General features: G+C 36.1%; 1 protein-coding gene across 1 annotated transcript in view; it reads left to right on the top strand.

Moving 5' to 3' along the window:
- The window catches only part of CNTLN (centlein), a gene marked incomplete at both ends in the record, with an annotated part of 207,186 nt that extends 193,852 nt beyond the window's left edge, over nucleotides 1-13,334 (top strand). The window contains 3 exons of the mRNA XM_082013442.1: nucleotides 3,724-3,909; nucleotides 5,262-5,339; nucleotides 13,233-13,334. Coding sequence (XP_081869568.1) covers nucleotides 3,724-3,909; nucleotides 5,262-5,339; nucleotides 13,233-13,334 — 366 coding nt within the window. The remainder of the gene's footprint in view (nucleotides 1-3,723; nucleotides 3,910-5,261; nucleotides 5,340-13,232) is intronic.
- Nucleotides 13,335-13,849: the final 515 nt, after the last annotated feature.

A 13,849-nucleotide genomic window follows, 5' to 3' on the forward strand; every position in this document is an offset into this window, starting at 1 on the left:
ATACATCAATATAGTACTGAAGTCATATTCTGCATTGATTTTATTGCGGGCAGTTTGTATCACCTATTTATGCTTCTAAGTTTAAAAACAAGCAATTCTGAAATACACAGTGGGAAATGTTTTAGTTTAAAATCCTACACTTAGCTCCAGAATGCATTGGATCAATTTCTTAATCAAAAAATGACATTATACTGGCTTCAGTACACTCACCAACAAAACCTGTGCTGGTTAACATTTAGGTTTGTCATTTTCAGTTTGAAATGAGTCTTCGTAACTCAGTTAAAGACCTGTGTGGCTTTGACATGGAACATTTTTGTAGTAAAGCATGAACTGACATATAAATGAAATCACTAATAAGTAAACAATTAACAATGTTAATATATTAGTATATGATGGGTGAGGATATATCAACAGGAAAAGCAACTTAAAATCATAAGCTGTCATTTTTTAAGGCACCTATCCAGTGAAAAATGTATATCAAAACATTATTATTACAACTTAATAAGTTGAAGAAGGCAGATTCAAAAATGGCTGGTCTCTGAGAGTCCGATTTGAAAGTCTTTAAAGTAGCCTTATTTTTCATATATGGTGTGTATTTCACATATGCTTTACTGTATTAGAACTGTTCAGGGAAAAAAGGAATTGAAGTACGAGTCCTCTATATGTATGATCTACTGTGATTATATATAACGCGTATGTTTGTATAGCAAAACCTATTAGTTGTCATTTTCTCTTTCCTTGATTTTTGTTTAAACTTCCTCTTTTTTCTTTTTTTTTAAATGCTGCTATAGATTCTTCAGGTTTTTTCTGGTACCTTTCTTGCTGGAACTCTGAACTAAAAGACAAGCACAGTGGAGTTGCAGTTTCTGGGTTCCACTGTTGCTATTACTATCAGCTTGTTCATTATCATGAACCGCTTTTGGAGTTTGGATACACCAATAAAATTTATCTAATAATGTCGTAAGACCATTGTCTGCCAATGTTTGTATGTTGTCTGAGATGTTCAAGTGAATGTTTAACTTTGTTTATTATCCAGCTTTTTGTTTGTCTGTGCTTGGCTGTTTATCATTATTTGTAGTCTTTCCATGTGTATTTGCAGTTAATTTCCTTGATATTTTACTCCTTTAATTTACATTTCCTCTTTGCACCATTATGCAAATGTGCATCTTCTAGCCTGATTACCTCTATCTGAGAGAGATCTCCTTACTTTTAAAATTTGGGAAGCTGGTTCAATTTGACTGAAGAAGTACAGTTGAGCTTATTTTGCCATTGTCAAATACGTCTCCTGCATGTTACAGGGGCAAATTTACCGTTGTACCATTTTAAATGCTACCAAAACATGTTGTGATTTATCTGTAATTTTTTTTCATAGTGTGTACTTTTGTATTTGAGGCTCTCTCCTCTCTTAATCTGTTTTCTTCTGTGAGCTTGGTCCAAATTGCTGTACCTCCCTGCCTATAATATTTCAGGTTTCTTCATTCACGTCTGCTCTCTATTTGCAGACAAGATACTTTGTTGGAAGTACTGTGGGTGGAGGGATCTACACTTGAATTGGAAAATGGGACAAATGTTATTGTACCTCCTCTCCTCAAATTAGTGGTAGGGTAATCTTGTTTTTAATAATTCCATTTTAGCTAAATACAGAAAAATGTTAAGTGAGGTGGTAGAAAAATAAACAAATCTTGACATTGGATGAATCTGTTGTACTTTCTTTGAAATATGTTGGCAAATGCTCTCTGATGACTGTATTTTGAATACACTAGAGGCTGTAGAGTACCTTACCCCAAAATGCCAATAAAGAGGCTTTATAATTCTGAAGTCAGTTTCTATGAGATTAAGACATTCTGCAGAAAGAGAATTTTCAGGAGTTTATCAGCTACTGGTGGGTGAGTTTAATAAGATGACACCCACATACGATGATCGAAAGAAAACCTTGTTCTCTCATTTTAAACTCAGCCAAGATGTCTGTTGACAATCACAGTTCTGCTTCAGTCATGGAAGTTGAATATGCTAGGAGGCTTTTCTGACAATGAGTTACTGCTCTTGTCTCTCAGCCAACAATTTTTAAATAAAACTGCCTTGCTCTGCATTTGACAAAATGCTTTTGTCATAGTTGCATAAATATTAAAACAAAATAACTTCAGTTATACAACCAATGATTTATACTAATGCTTAGTGTTATTTCACTGAACCAGAGAACTTTATGAATAGGAGAGGTAGGAACTTGAACCACGTTCCACAGTTGAACACGAGCCAAACTGCACAAAAAAGGTGTTTGGTCCAAGTTGATATTATCAAAGTTGCTATTATTTAAGCTCAGTACTTGCATGGTGCTGGGGAAGAAAAACTAAAATTAGATCTGTATTCCATTCAGCTTTCATTCAGGTCAACAAAGTCTTTTAAAGCAGGATGTTTCATATCAGTTCTTTATTCTAGCTTTTTATAAACAAAGGAGAGTGGCCTCACCCCTGCTGGGTTTCTTCTTCCTGTTAAGTGCCAGTACAATTTTTTATCTAGTCATCTTGCTATTTTTTTACTTTTCCTAAGCTCTTACATCAGCTTTAATAAATCCTGGTAATCCATTTTTTCCACTCCAGATAATGGTTCTCCTTTCATATCATTTAAGCCTTGCGTTTTTTTAATACTATTCTTCTGTCTTTCTGGATGTTTTTTTAGACCACAAGAATCTTTCTGTCTTAGCAGTGTGTCCCACATTTCAGAAATGGTCATAGAAAAATTGTCATTTATTATGATCGTTTTTATTAGTCGCTAGTAATAATAGTAATGATAATAAAGGCAGTTTGATTATCCAGCATTAGCAGCATCAGACATCCTATCAAGCTCTAGTTCTTGCTTAAAACTAACTAAAAGTCTTCAGCACAAATGGGATGTAAAACCGAGGCTTCTCTTGGCATCCCTGCTTCAGACCTTGTCAAAGCCAAGGTTAAAGAACATTTGCAGTGGTTCTGTTCTGGCACCTGATCTTCCTCCCACCGTCTGAGCTGGTATCTGTTTAAAACACCCACTGTCTGCTAAGAGCACCCTTGGAAAGAGACTGCCTGTCCTGGCTAGGTCTTCTGTATGGGCCAGCTGCATAGAGAATACAGCCCTTCCTATGCAAGCCCTGAATAATAATATAGTGGACTTGTGTACTCCAAGGGTAAGCTGCTTATCAACAATGGATAACCACTACTGGGATGATTTCAACTGTAGAAATTATATCAGGAAGAATCAGTAGCCAGGAGAGTTTTGAATTACCCTGTCTTGATGGGAACCAAAATTTCAGGTTTTCAATAAAGAGGTATACTGGTGTTTCTTCATGCAGTGAGGTATGAATAAGCTTTAAAAAGATCTGTTTAACCACAGGAAAGCCTGATACTTCTGTTGTAATTTCACAAACGTTGCCGGTAGACTGGATCAGGAAAGGATTTTTAATTGATTCTATGAAAGCTGCTTACTTACGGCATTTTGAATATAGTCATTTTGCTAACAAAAAATTACACCTATATTCAAGAACATTTTCTGTTTTAATGTATTAATTCATATTTTGTGTTCTAAATACCATGTTATTTAATATTACAGCAGGTATCCTATTGAACCAGTAACACTGAATGAAGATAACTCCCATCTAGAGGAGCTTGGTCTAAATGATACTGTTTTTTTCTATAGTGTTTGCAGTTTAAGAAAAATTGCAATAGAGTGTTTTTTGCTTGCATCTTCTAGGCTCTAACCAGAGAGTTACAGCACAGCGTACAAGAGCTGAGGACAAAAATCAAACAGGCAAAAAAAATGAGAGAAGTGAGAGTGTGCAAAAAGGGTCTTTCCCAAGAATCTTTTCAGTTGGCAGCTTCTATTCTTAATGTTTCAACAACTGATCTTGAGGAGATATTAGAAGTAGAAGATGATGAGGTAAGTTATTTTAAGGACTCTTCAGTAAAAAGGGGCTAGATCAGAAGATGCTGTATATTTCCTGGCGTGAAGAAAAGGATTACTAGGTAAAGTTTGGAATTTCATTGTGCAGCATCCAGCACAAAAAGAACAGAACAGCCACATTTAAATAAACAGGTCAGGCTAGAGACTCACAAGGTGGCAAGACTTTGGGCATGGACAAATAAAATATAAATATACTGTTTTGACCATGTAGATGTAGAGACATCGTTTGACAATCCTTGGTAGTTTCCTTTTTCATGAGACTGTTTGGCAGGCTTATACATTTTAAATAGATGTCTGCATTAATAAAAACAAAATTAGAATGTGTCTTGCTGTGCCAGATTGAATCTGTTGATGTTTCCTTTCTTGAATTCTGATACCTGTTAAAGGTACTTCTAGTAGACAGATGGTTTCTGAGGGAATCCATTGCCTTTTTTGTGGATTCTATCATACGTTTTATATTTGATAGTGTTTCATCAAATCACCCGCTATTAAATAGACAAAGTAATAGGATTTCTTATCCAGATTTATTTAGGCCTGATCAAGTAATACATGATAAAGCCTATACATTTACTTTAATAAGAGTGTCTAGGAGTTGACCATTATTGGGCTGTAACAGTACTCTGGTGATGACTTAGGCTTACCGTTATTGAAGCTTTATATTACAGAACTCAAAAAGGAGAGTTTTCATGTTGGTTAAATAAGGTGCATTGTATGTGTATGCACTGATACGGATTGCATTCATGAATACAAATAAAATGGGCTGATCCCTGTTTACTAACATTTATACAACCCTGTAAAGTGATTCACTTTGACAGAATTGTTCCATGCTTACCTCATTTTCAAAGTAATTTCTTTTTACTCAACCGTACATCCTATATCTTTTGTTGTAATCACTGTTGTGAAGATATGTGTAAAACACACAAATATACTTACCTATAAATAGAAAACAAATTTAAAATACAGGTGATGAATTTACACTACAAAAGTTTTAGATACATATTCCATTTATCAGTGTGTAGACTCAGGAACCTTTGCACTGAACTCATGAAATTTGCACATAGATCACACGTATGCCTGTATATTCATGTGAAATGAACATGCCATGCACTTTTTTAGGGACGTGCACAGACAAGGATAGGTTTATAAATTTAACAGATCCCTCATACTTGATGGACAGGCTTCAGGTAACTAGTTTTGCAAGCATAGTTCTCACTTCCACATGCTGTATATCTAATGTACATCCAGTTACACATTTCCTTTATTGTTCACTATGTTCTTTTCAGGTGATGTCAAAATATTGTGTCTATGTTGTATTTTTCTATTTTTAGGAGACAGCAAAGACAAAAATGGAATTTGAAAAAGATAAAGAATGGCTGCAGTATATACAGAAACTTCTTGAAGCACAGGTGCTAAATGTATATCTTCTCCTGATGAATGATAACTTTCTACTCTGAGTAGCTAAGTGTTTTTAGGTTGCAATTAATCCATTGCATTTGTAATTATGTTGCTATTGATGATCCCAAACTATATTGTGATAAGGCAATGTAAAATCCTTGTTTTGTAGCATTTCCTATTTATTTATTTTAAAATAAGAGTCACTGGATAAAATGGAAGAGATGTTAACGAAGTATTCATGATAGCTAACTTAACAGCTGAAACCAGTAAAACAAAGCTGGAGAAAACCAGTGCAGATCTTGGCAAATGTGTTAATTGAATTATTGAAACAGTGTGTAATTCTTGCTAGAGTGAATAGGATCCATTCTCTCATACCTCTTAGGAAAAAGAGATTTTTTATTATGTGCCTTTAAAGTTAGTAGTTGATATGGACACCTGAGGAGTTCATGGGTTTCAGTGACCTTTTACTGTGGACCTGTTTCCAGTCAATTCATGTTTTCCTTATAGCCAGACAGCTGTTTATTATCGTGTCTTCCCGCATTCTGTACAATATTTTCTACTGAGACCTCGAGCAGCTTGTTAGTGGGAAGTAAATATTGATTTGGCATCCTGTCAATGCAGAAAGAATGAAAAAATTTCCACCAGAGGCCCCTCAAACATTTTCCTATCGACATTTTCTGGGCAGAGAGGAAAGCTGCATAGAGGATGACAAGGCTGAGACTAGCAGAAATCCCTGAGGGGTCCATTGAGACTGCCGCTGTGACCTGTGTGATACTTTTTCTTCTCTTTCAAGTCTTTTTTTTGATACACACAGAGTCTGCTGGGATGCTCCCCTCTTGTAAGTGATCAAGGGCAGTTTATTGGCAGGTGAGAGCCCTGCTTTTCTAGCCGTAGTCAGCTTTTGTTTGGACATCACTGACAACACACACCGACTCTTGAAACTTTTCTGTTATATTTTAGTTGTCTCCTTTATTCACATGATGGGTAGCTGAGGTCTGAAAAGAAATAAAATTTTATTTATAAATCCCATGTTCCTAATGCATATTCACTTGCATGGGTCCATTAGCGATGTAGTTAATATCAGCTAAGAATGCGAATGATATATGAATATATTTTGAAAGCCATTTTAAAGGAACAATCACATTCAGATTTATATATTTTATCATTAATAGCTTTTGTGTCTAGATTGTGTCCTATGACCAGATTTTCAAGAAATGACAGTTTTTCCTCTTTCATTATCAAAACTTACTACCATTAAGACTGCTTAATTGCTGCAGTGGAAGAGATGGAAATATCAGTTTGCTTTTACTGGCTTTGTTGGAAATCCTGCATTTTAATTTAATATTTAAATTCCTGTTACATGGAATTCAGCAGTAAAAGCACAAATATATCTATTCACTAAATTGCCTTAATTTTAAGAATTCTTTTAAAATTATCAATTTCAAGATTCTGTCCATATTATGGACTCCAAAACAGGAATCAGATAGAATAAGACAAAGAATTCTTATTCTATTTTTTGTTATCATTCATTGGCAAATCACGAAAAAATCCTAAGAAGAATTTTATTACTTCCCTTCATCTGATATAGACAGCTGGCAAAAACCAGGGCACGGACAGTGAGGGGGTTGTTGGCTATGTAACCAGCTATATTAGGATTGGAAATGTTAGCTACTGATAGAGGAGCTCATTGCTCTTAGCTGTATCAGTTTGTGTACAAGTTAATAGTGGTTTTTGCTCCATCTTGTGGGGTTCCTCAGGAGGAGCTCTGAGGGTAAAAGCAATTCTTGGCAAGCCGATCGTCTTTAGAATTGCAAGATTAGTGCTTTTCGGGAGCAGCCAGCTCTGCTTTTCATTTCTGTTCATGCTAAGTCACATGGATGGAAGTTGCTAGGATTTCTTGGTCTTTATTTGGGAGCAGCTCACGGAAGACCTCTGTGCCCTTTAAAATGTTTAACTCATAACTTGCAGAGAGTTTGGTTGTGGTTTCTTTTAGTAGGCATTGGCAATATTTCTGATCAGAAAACTAAAGCTGATGGTGAAATGAAAGCTTTCTGTCAGGACTTTGCTCGTAACAGACTGCTCACTTAGTGTTACAGGTTGGCAAACTGCACCGGTTTGCATCTTTGTTCAAGATGCAGGCTTGCCCTTTTCTGTTATTCTGAGAAAATGTTCACTTGAAAATTGCATCAGATCACTTAATATTGCAGTTTGATATAGTGTCTTTTTGTGCCATTGAGCCAGAACTTTGGAACATAATTGCCTAGCAGTATTGATTTAATTGCCTAGGTTTATTTGTGGACTCCTAATTATTGACTGGAGGTAAATTTAATTGAGAAACCTTTATGAACACTGGGAAACTGCTGTTGTTGCTGTTATACATAATGAACTGCGTCATATCCCTTTAGATCATTCTTCAAGCTAATTTTATTCCGCTGTGACAGTACGATAACATTTAAAATGTCATAGACATTTTATTTTTATTACTGACATACGCCATTTTACTGCTGCATTAGAATTTGGGGGGGGGGGGGGACTGAGGGAAGCACTAGTTGCTTTTTACTGTCATTTTATAGATTCCCCTAAAGTGTAATGATAAAGGATAGCACACCTCTGTTTTACACTTCATCTGTGCCTTTATTTTCTGTACTCTTACGACTTGAAAAAGTTTAATTTCTGTCAGCTTTACAAGAATGTTAATATTTCAGTGATAAATATTTTCACATTCCTGAGGCTTACAGACCCCAGTCAGAGTTTGTGTCTTTATTTTATCACCACTATAGAAACACATGTGGAGAAATTATATCACTGCTAAGAAGCTTACAATTTGATAGAGACATCTCTGCATCAGGTTGTTATGATGTAAATAAGAATCATATAATCAAAAAGTACAGTCCTGCTCTGAATTCTACAGAATTGGTAAAAATCACTTATTGCTTCAACCTACATCTTGAACGGCCAACAAGTGTTTTTTCAGTTGCCTTTTTGTACTTACGCATTAACACCCAATGACTAGAATGTTCTCACTGAGGTATAAAAATGAAACATCTTAAAAACTGCCATTAGGGTAAAAAGTAAAAGGTTCTCTTGCCTGGGAAGAACTTGTATGTGGAGAGGCTTCACAGGAGCACATGCAGATATTTGCTACCTGCATAGGGGTATCTGAGCCATGTATAGAGACATCAAACTGATTATGCATATAGTGATTGGGCATGAGAGACTGAAGCTAGGACCATTGAGTTTTTAGTGGTTCATGGTATTTGGGAGAGGAGGGAACATTATCTCAATATGTATGTGTGTTTACAGCTTTCATGGCAAGTGATGAGGCTTCTACCTACTTTCTCCCTCACATCTGGGTGTGCATTTCTTATTATTTGAACCTGGTACAATATAGTATCACTCTCTTTTCATAATCATAAAAAAACCCCAAAACACCAACCTTCTCTAGCTCTTTCCCATCACAGGGAACTAATATAGCTAAATCAAGAGGATGACTTCTTTTCATGTAGCTTAGACAAGATTTCTTGCACCACCCAAGGCTTTCATTCATTGTGACTGATTGTAAGGAACAGCATCTCTGAACAATCTGTTAATAATTCTGTATATAAGTACAGCATGTTAGTCCAATCCAGATTACTGCCTGAAGTCTCCAAGAACTACCTTAATAAAATAATCTGCCTAACTCTTCCAAGCATTGAACGAAATTAGAGCATTGACTTAGCATGTCCCTTATCAGATATAGAGCAGCACTTGCCTTCCCCTTCTCGTCTACTCCTTGGGATATCATATCTCACATAAACAAAGCTGCCTAATAAAATCTTTCTGCTCACGACCTCATTATGAATCTTCAAATCATATTCCAAGGCAGAAAGCTTCCGGAAAAACTCCCTCCTCTCTGATCCATGGGTGCTCTGTAGGTATGTGTATATAATCCATCTCTAGAACAGGATTTGGACAGTATATTCATTCTTTATCAGTAGGGATTTTCCCCAACCCCGTTTTAGCATTTGCACTGGATTCTAAATATAGATTTCCTCTGGTGTAATCTGGGAATGAACTAGCTGCCATGGTTGTTTCCGAATTTATTGGGTTGGAAGTCACGTGCTTTGCTTTCATTAGTCTCTCTCCTGCCTGTGTCTGTCTTCTCCTTCTCTTTGAACAGGTCTCTGCTCCTTGCCTGTCCTCTGCTCACTTGCACATATATGTATTCACCCATGCACAAACACACCTGCACACACTCTACCACTGCCACCATCACCAGGTGTTTCAAGTACCTGCACCTTAAAAAGCAGCACCAGTGAAGCCTGATCCATGTCCCGGGCACCATTAACTTTGATAATGAGATCATCAGAAAGTATGATTTTCTTGTCATTACGTGAATAAGAGCTCCGTCCTGTGCATTGACAATCCATTACGGTATAAATCTATGTTTTGTCTCATGCACACAAAACAAAGCCACATTACATCGCTTGTCCTGGACTGAAAACAAGGAGAGATTGGCTTGATTACTCAGGATAAGAATACAGACAGGCACATATATATTAATATAATCATATATATACAGCCATCACAAAGCAGAATGGACAAAGAACAATAGTGAAATATTTATCTGATTTTTTTTTTGTAAACTTTGGCTTTTAGTTTATAGTGAAATTAGGAGGTTTTGGTCATTATAATCTGAGTTCCTTTAGTTTTATTTCAGGTTATACTTTGTGATTTATTTAATTCAATTTGAGGCAGCTCTGCAGTGTGTTTGGATAGTTTTGTTTGGCAAATGTATTGTACTGATGATCCATATGGGGAGATTTAAAATAGGTGTAACCACTAATTCATATATTCCAGAAATTTAATACCTTTATTTTCATGTTAACACATTTTTGAGTTTCTGAAGCAGAGGCCAAGTAAGATTGAACTCTGTGAATGGAGATGCTATGTCTCATTAGAATAACAACATTGCCTTGCATTCATTATGAGTCTTTTCACTGGCAGATCAGTGTATATTTATGCACTTGTGCTGGAGTGAGACTCAGTCGTGTCATGTAAGGTCAATAAATATTACTAGTTTATTATTTACAGAAGAGATCTCCAAAAGATGAATACTCAAGGTCAGAATAAATAGGTGAGAGAAATAGAAATAACTATCAACATTCCTGACTCTTTAGGATCATATTACCTTACAGTCATCCATACACCAAGGTATCTGTCTGATAAGTTGTGTAAGAAATACGGCTTTTCATTCATATGACTTTCTAGTATCAAAGAAGAAATCCATAATACTGGTAATGATAAATAAATAAATAAACATCTTTAAATCCACATGTAGTTTGCACTTTTAAATGTTCTGAATTTATACAAATCAATTAAATACTACTTCTCTTAAAGCCTACCATAATGTATGGATTTATGATCGCTATGGTTAATGCTTAGTGTTCAGATAAATTGGTTGTGGCACAGATAACTGGAAAACATTTGAAGAAAGCATCATTCTACATTAAAATATATAATTATCAGTGATATAAACATGCTTTCACTCCTTAGGTGTGCACTTAGCACTCACAGAACTCCCAAAGCCTTCCCCAAGCATATGGCAGGTTTGGAAGCTGGGATGAATACTTAGGAGCAGAGACATCTTCAACAGTTGTGAGGTTCTGGGGAGAAATGTAGAGGGAATCTTCCCAGGACAGTTACAGAGCCATCATTAAAAGTAAATCTGACAGGCTTCTATTAAAGGTGAAGACTGTAGAGATCATCCAGTTCTGGGTGTCTGTATGGAAAAAAATACAGATAAAAACATACAGCACTTTCTCTGAAACCAACAAATGCTGAAAGAATGACATAATGTTCAACTTTCAAATGCTCTTGATTTAAATGGATGATTTAAATGGAAAGAGTTCTTGAAAGATCACTTTGCTATGACATGGAAGGTACAGCGAGTACTGAGCAGCAAGTAAAATATAGCTAGAACGATATGAGCCAGAGACATCAATAAGAAACCGTTCCTCTCGGGCACAACATTAAGGAGGTGAAATGGATCAGAAATGAATGCAGTCAAGCTAGGCAAGAAGAATTAGAGACTTTGAGGTAATGGTGTAGCATTCTTGTAAAAAACATATTTAGGCAAGGAAGGAGAGCAATTAAGGCGAACAGGATGCTGGGGTCAGTGTTTTTAAAGCACAGTAGCAAGTGTCACAGAATTTCAGATAAGATTATGTCTTACATTACTCTGAATAAATTTGTGCTCAGTGAATTGGATCCCTCTATTCCCCAGAAAGTCATCACAATAGCATACAGGAGAAAGCTGACAGGTGTAGATGACTACTAGAAAATTCTTACCATAAACAAAAGTTACTTATGACAGATGGAGACGTGTCTGGCCAGCAAGTACCAGCCCTTCAAAACCCTCTTTCCTGTAGAAAAGTGAAATAATGCATATTATCGCCCTTTCTCTGTAACTGCAAAGTGACTGTTGAGCAACATGTAGGATTGCCATTACAGCCACTTAATGATAGATGCGTGCTATTAACAAGATTTTCCTTGCAACAATTTTAGGTATTGTTTTCTGACTTGTTAGGAATTATAAATATCAGTATATAGATTCACATCTGTATCTCAGTTCAAACATTACACCAGCATTTGTATTTGATGTATTTTTATGTCTGGGGTTTTTTATTTGGTTGGTTTGTGTATTTTGTTTCATATACTAGGAAACAGGAAGTACTCTATCTGGTATAAGTACCATACAGTTTTGTCTTTAAGATGGAATAGAGAAGTGAAAAAATAAAATCAGACCAGCAATACTTGAGTGTAGAACTAGAGAGTAGTTCTAGATGCAGAAGCATTGCCTTGAACCACAGTTGTAAAAAGCAGAGGAAGCTGATGACTGGCCTGCTCAACCAGTATTTTATCTAATTTATTTCTGGTGGCCTTATTAAGGTAGAATTATCTCTCCTTCTGTTATGAGCATCAGCTGTTACTTTTGGTGTGGGACTGACCCCTCGATCACCACTGGTCCCACCAGGAGTTCAAGAAAAGCTGACAGAGCTCTGTGAAGCTGACAGAGACTTTCCAAAGGTGAACAAAAACTGTTCTGCTCTCCTCTGGTGCAGCACCAGCCACTCTCTGGGTGGAGCTGCAAAAACTAGTGTTTTGTACAACCTCCAAAAGTACTTCCCAGCATACACTGCCCTGATGCACAAAGACTGTGAAACAAAACCTCTTTAAGTGTTAAAGCAATGACACTGAAAAATACGCCTCTTTCTTTGAAGATACTGGTTGTGCAAATACATCTTTTATATTGGAGGAGATACAAAAGGGATTTTCACTTTTCTCTCTAAATATGTAAATACAGTTTTTTGATATCATGTGTTAGAGGAGCAGGCATTTGTGTCGTATCCCAATCCATGCAATCGGAGCTTGTAGGGTCTTGGGTTTTGTTTTGCTTTGGGTTTTTTCACTTGAAAGTTTTGGTATGTGGGTCTACAGCAGTTGCCACAGCATTGAGAGCTGTACTGGTAGTTCTGTCTCATCCTCCTGAGAGTAGTGAACTTACACTACCATTTGTGGATGCCCTAGAGATGACTGTAACCTCTTATTGATCAGCTGATTGAAGATAAATGACAGAGATGCTGGTACTGCAGTTTACATCATTAACATGGTCAGTAAAGCATGAATTGCTCAATAAGGCGTTTATCTTATTTCATTTTACTCTGTTCTTTTATCATTTTTATGATAGAGAGCAAATTTTCAGACACCAACCAGGCAGGTGAACTTTAAAGATCAGATGTGTGCATGTGTGGTAGTTGTCAGAACTAATTGAAATCTAATGGTTTAAAGATACTTAAAAAATGTTTTTTACATGAAGAAAATGAAGTTCAATGATCATTTTTCTTGCTATGTTTCTTTTTCAGTTTCCTTTTGCCTCATACTTAATGGATGCCATACTGGAAAAATTAAACGAGAAGAAGAAACTGGTAGAAGAGTACGGTTCTCTCATGAAACACACTACATGATATTGCTAAGACCTATCTTTGCAAAGTGTGACTAAAATACGTGTGCAGTTTCCTCATGTCTTTCCTTTTCACATAAAGAACTGTCAATATGCATGTCAATACATAAGTAGAAACTGTGAACTAATTAATTGTTGAACAAGAGAAATTAATTCTGTTCCTATTTAGGAAGGAGTGTGGTGTTTGATTCCTAAAGACAAAAATTGCTGCAAATCAATGCAAAGTTAAAAATTATTTTCCTGTAAATGCATTAGCAGTGAAGAGCAGTGCAGGTTTTGTAGAGAGAGGATGTTCTTGATATGACCAATACGTATCTGTACAATTCAGACAGTACAAAAATCCGCTAAGTAGCTCTTGGTTGTACTAGTCAGAACAGTAGAAGTAGGATTTACAAAGGAACTAGGAATATTATTGGTATTTTGAATACCTAATTTCTTTTAGTTTTTTTGTAAACCCCAGCTTTATGATATATGCTACATAAAATGATATGCTTTCTTTATGTGGGAAAAAATAAGAAA

The sequence above is a fragment of the Phaethon aethereus genome (genome assembly GCF_964289735.1).
Source record: "Phaethon aethereus genome assembly, chromosome: Z".
NCBI classification, from domain to species: Eukaryota; Metazoa; Chordata; class Aves; order Phaethontiformes; family Phaethontidae; genus Phaethon; species Phaethon aethereus.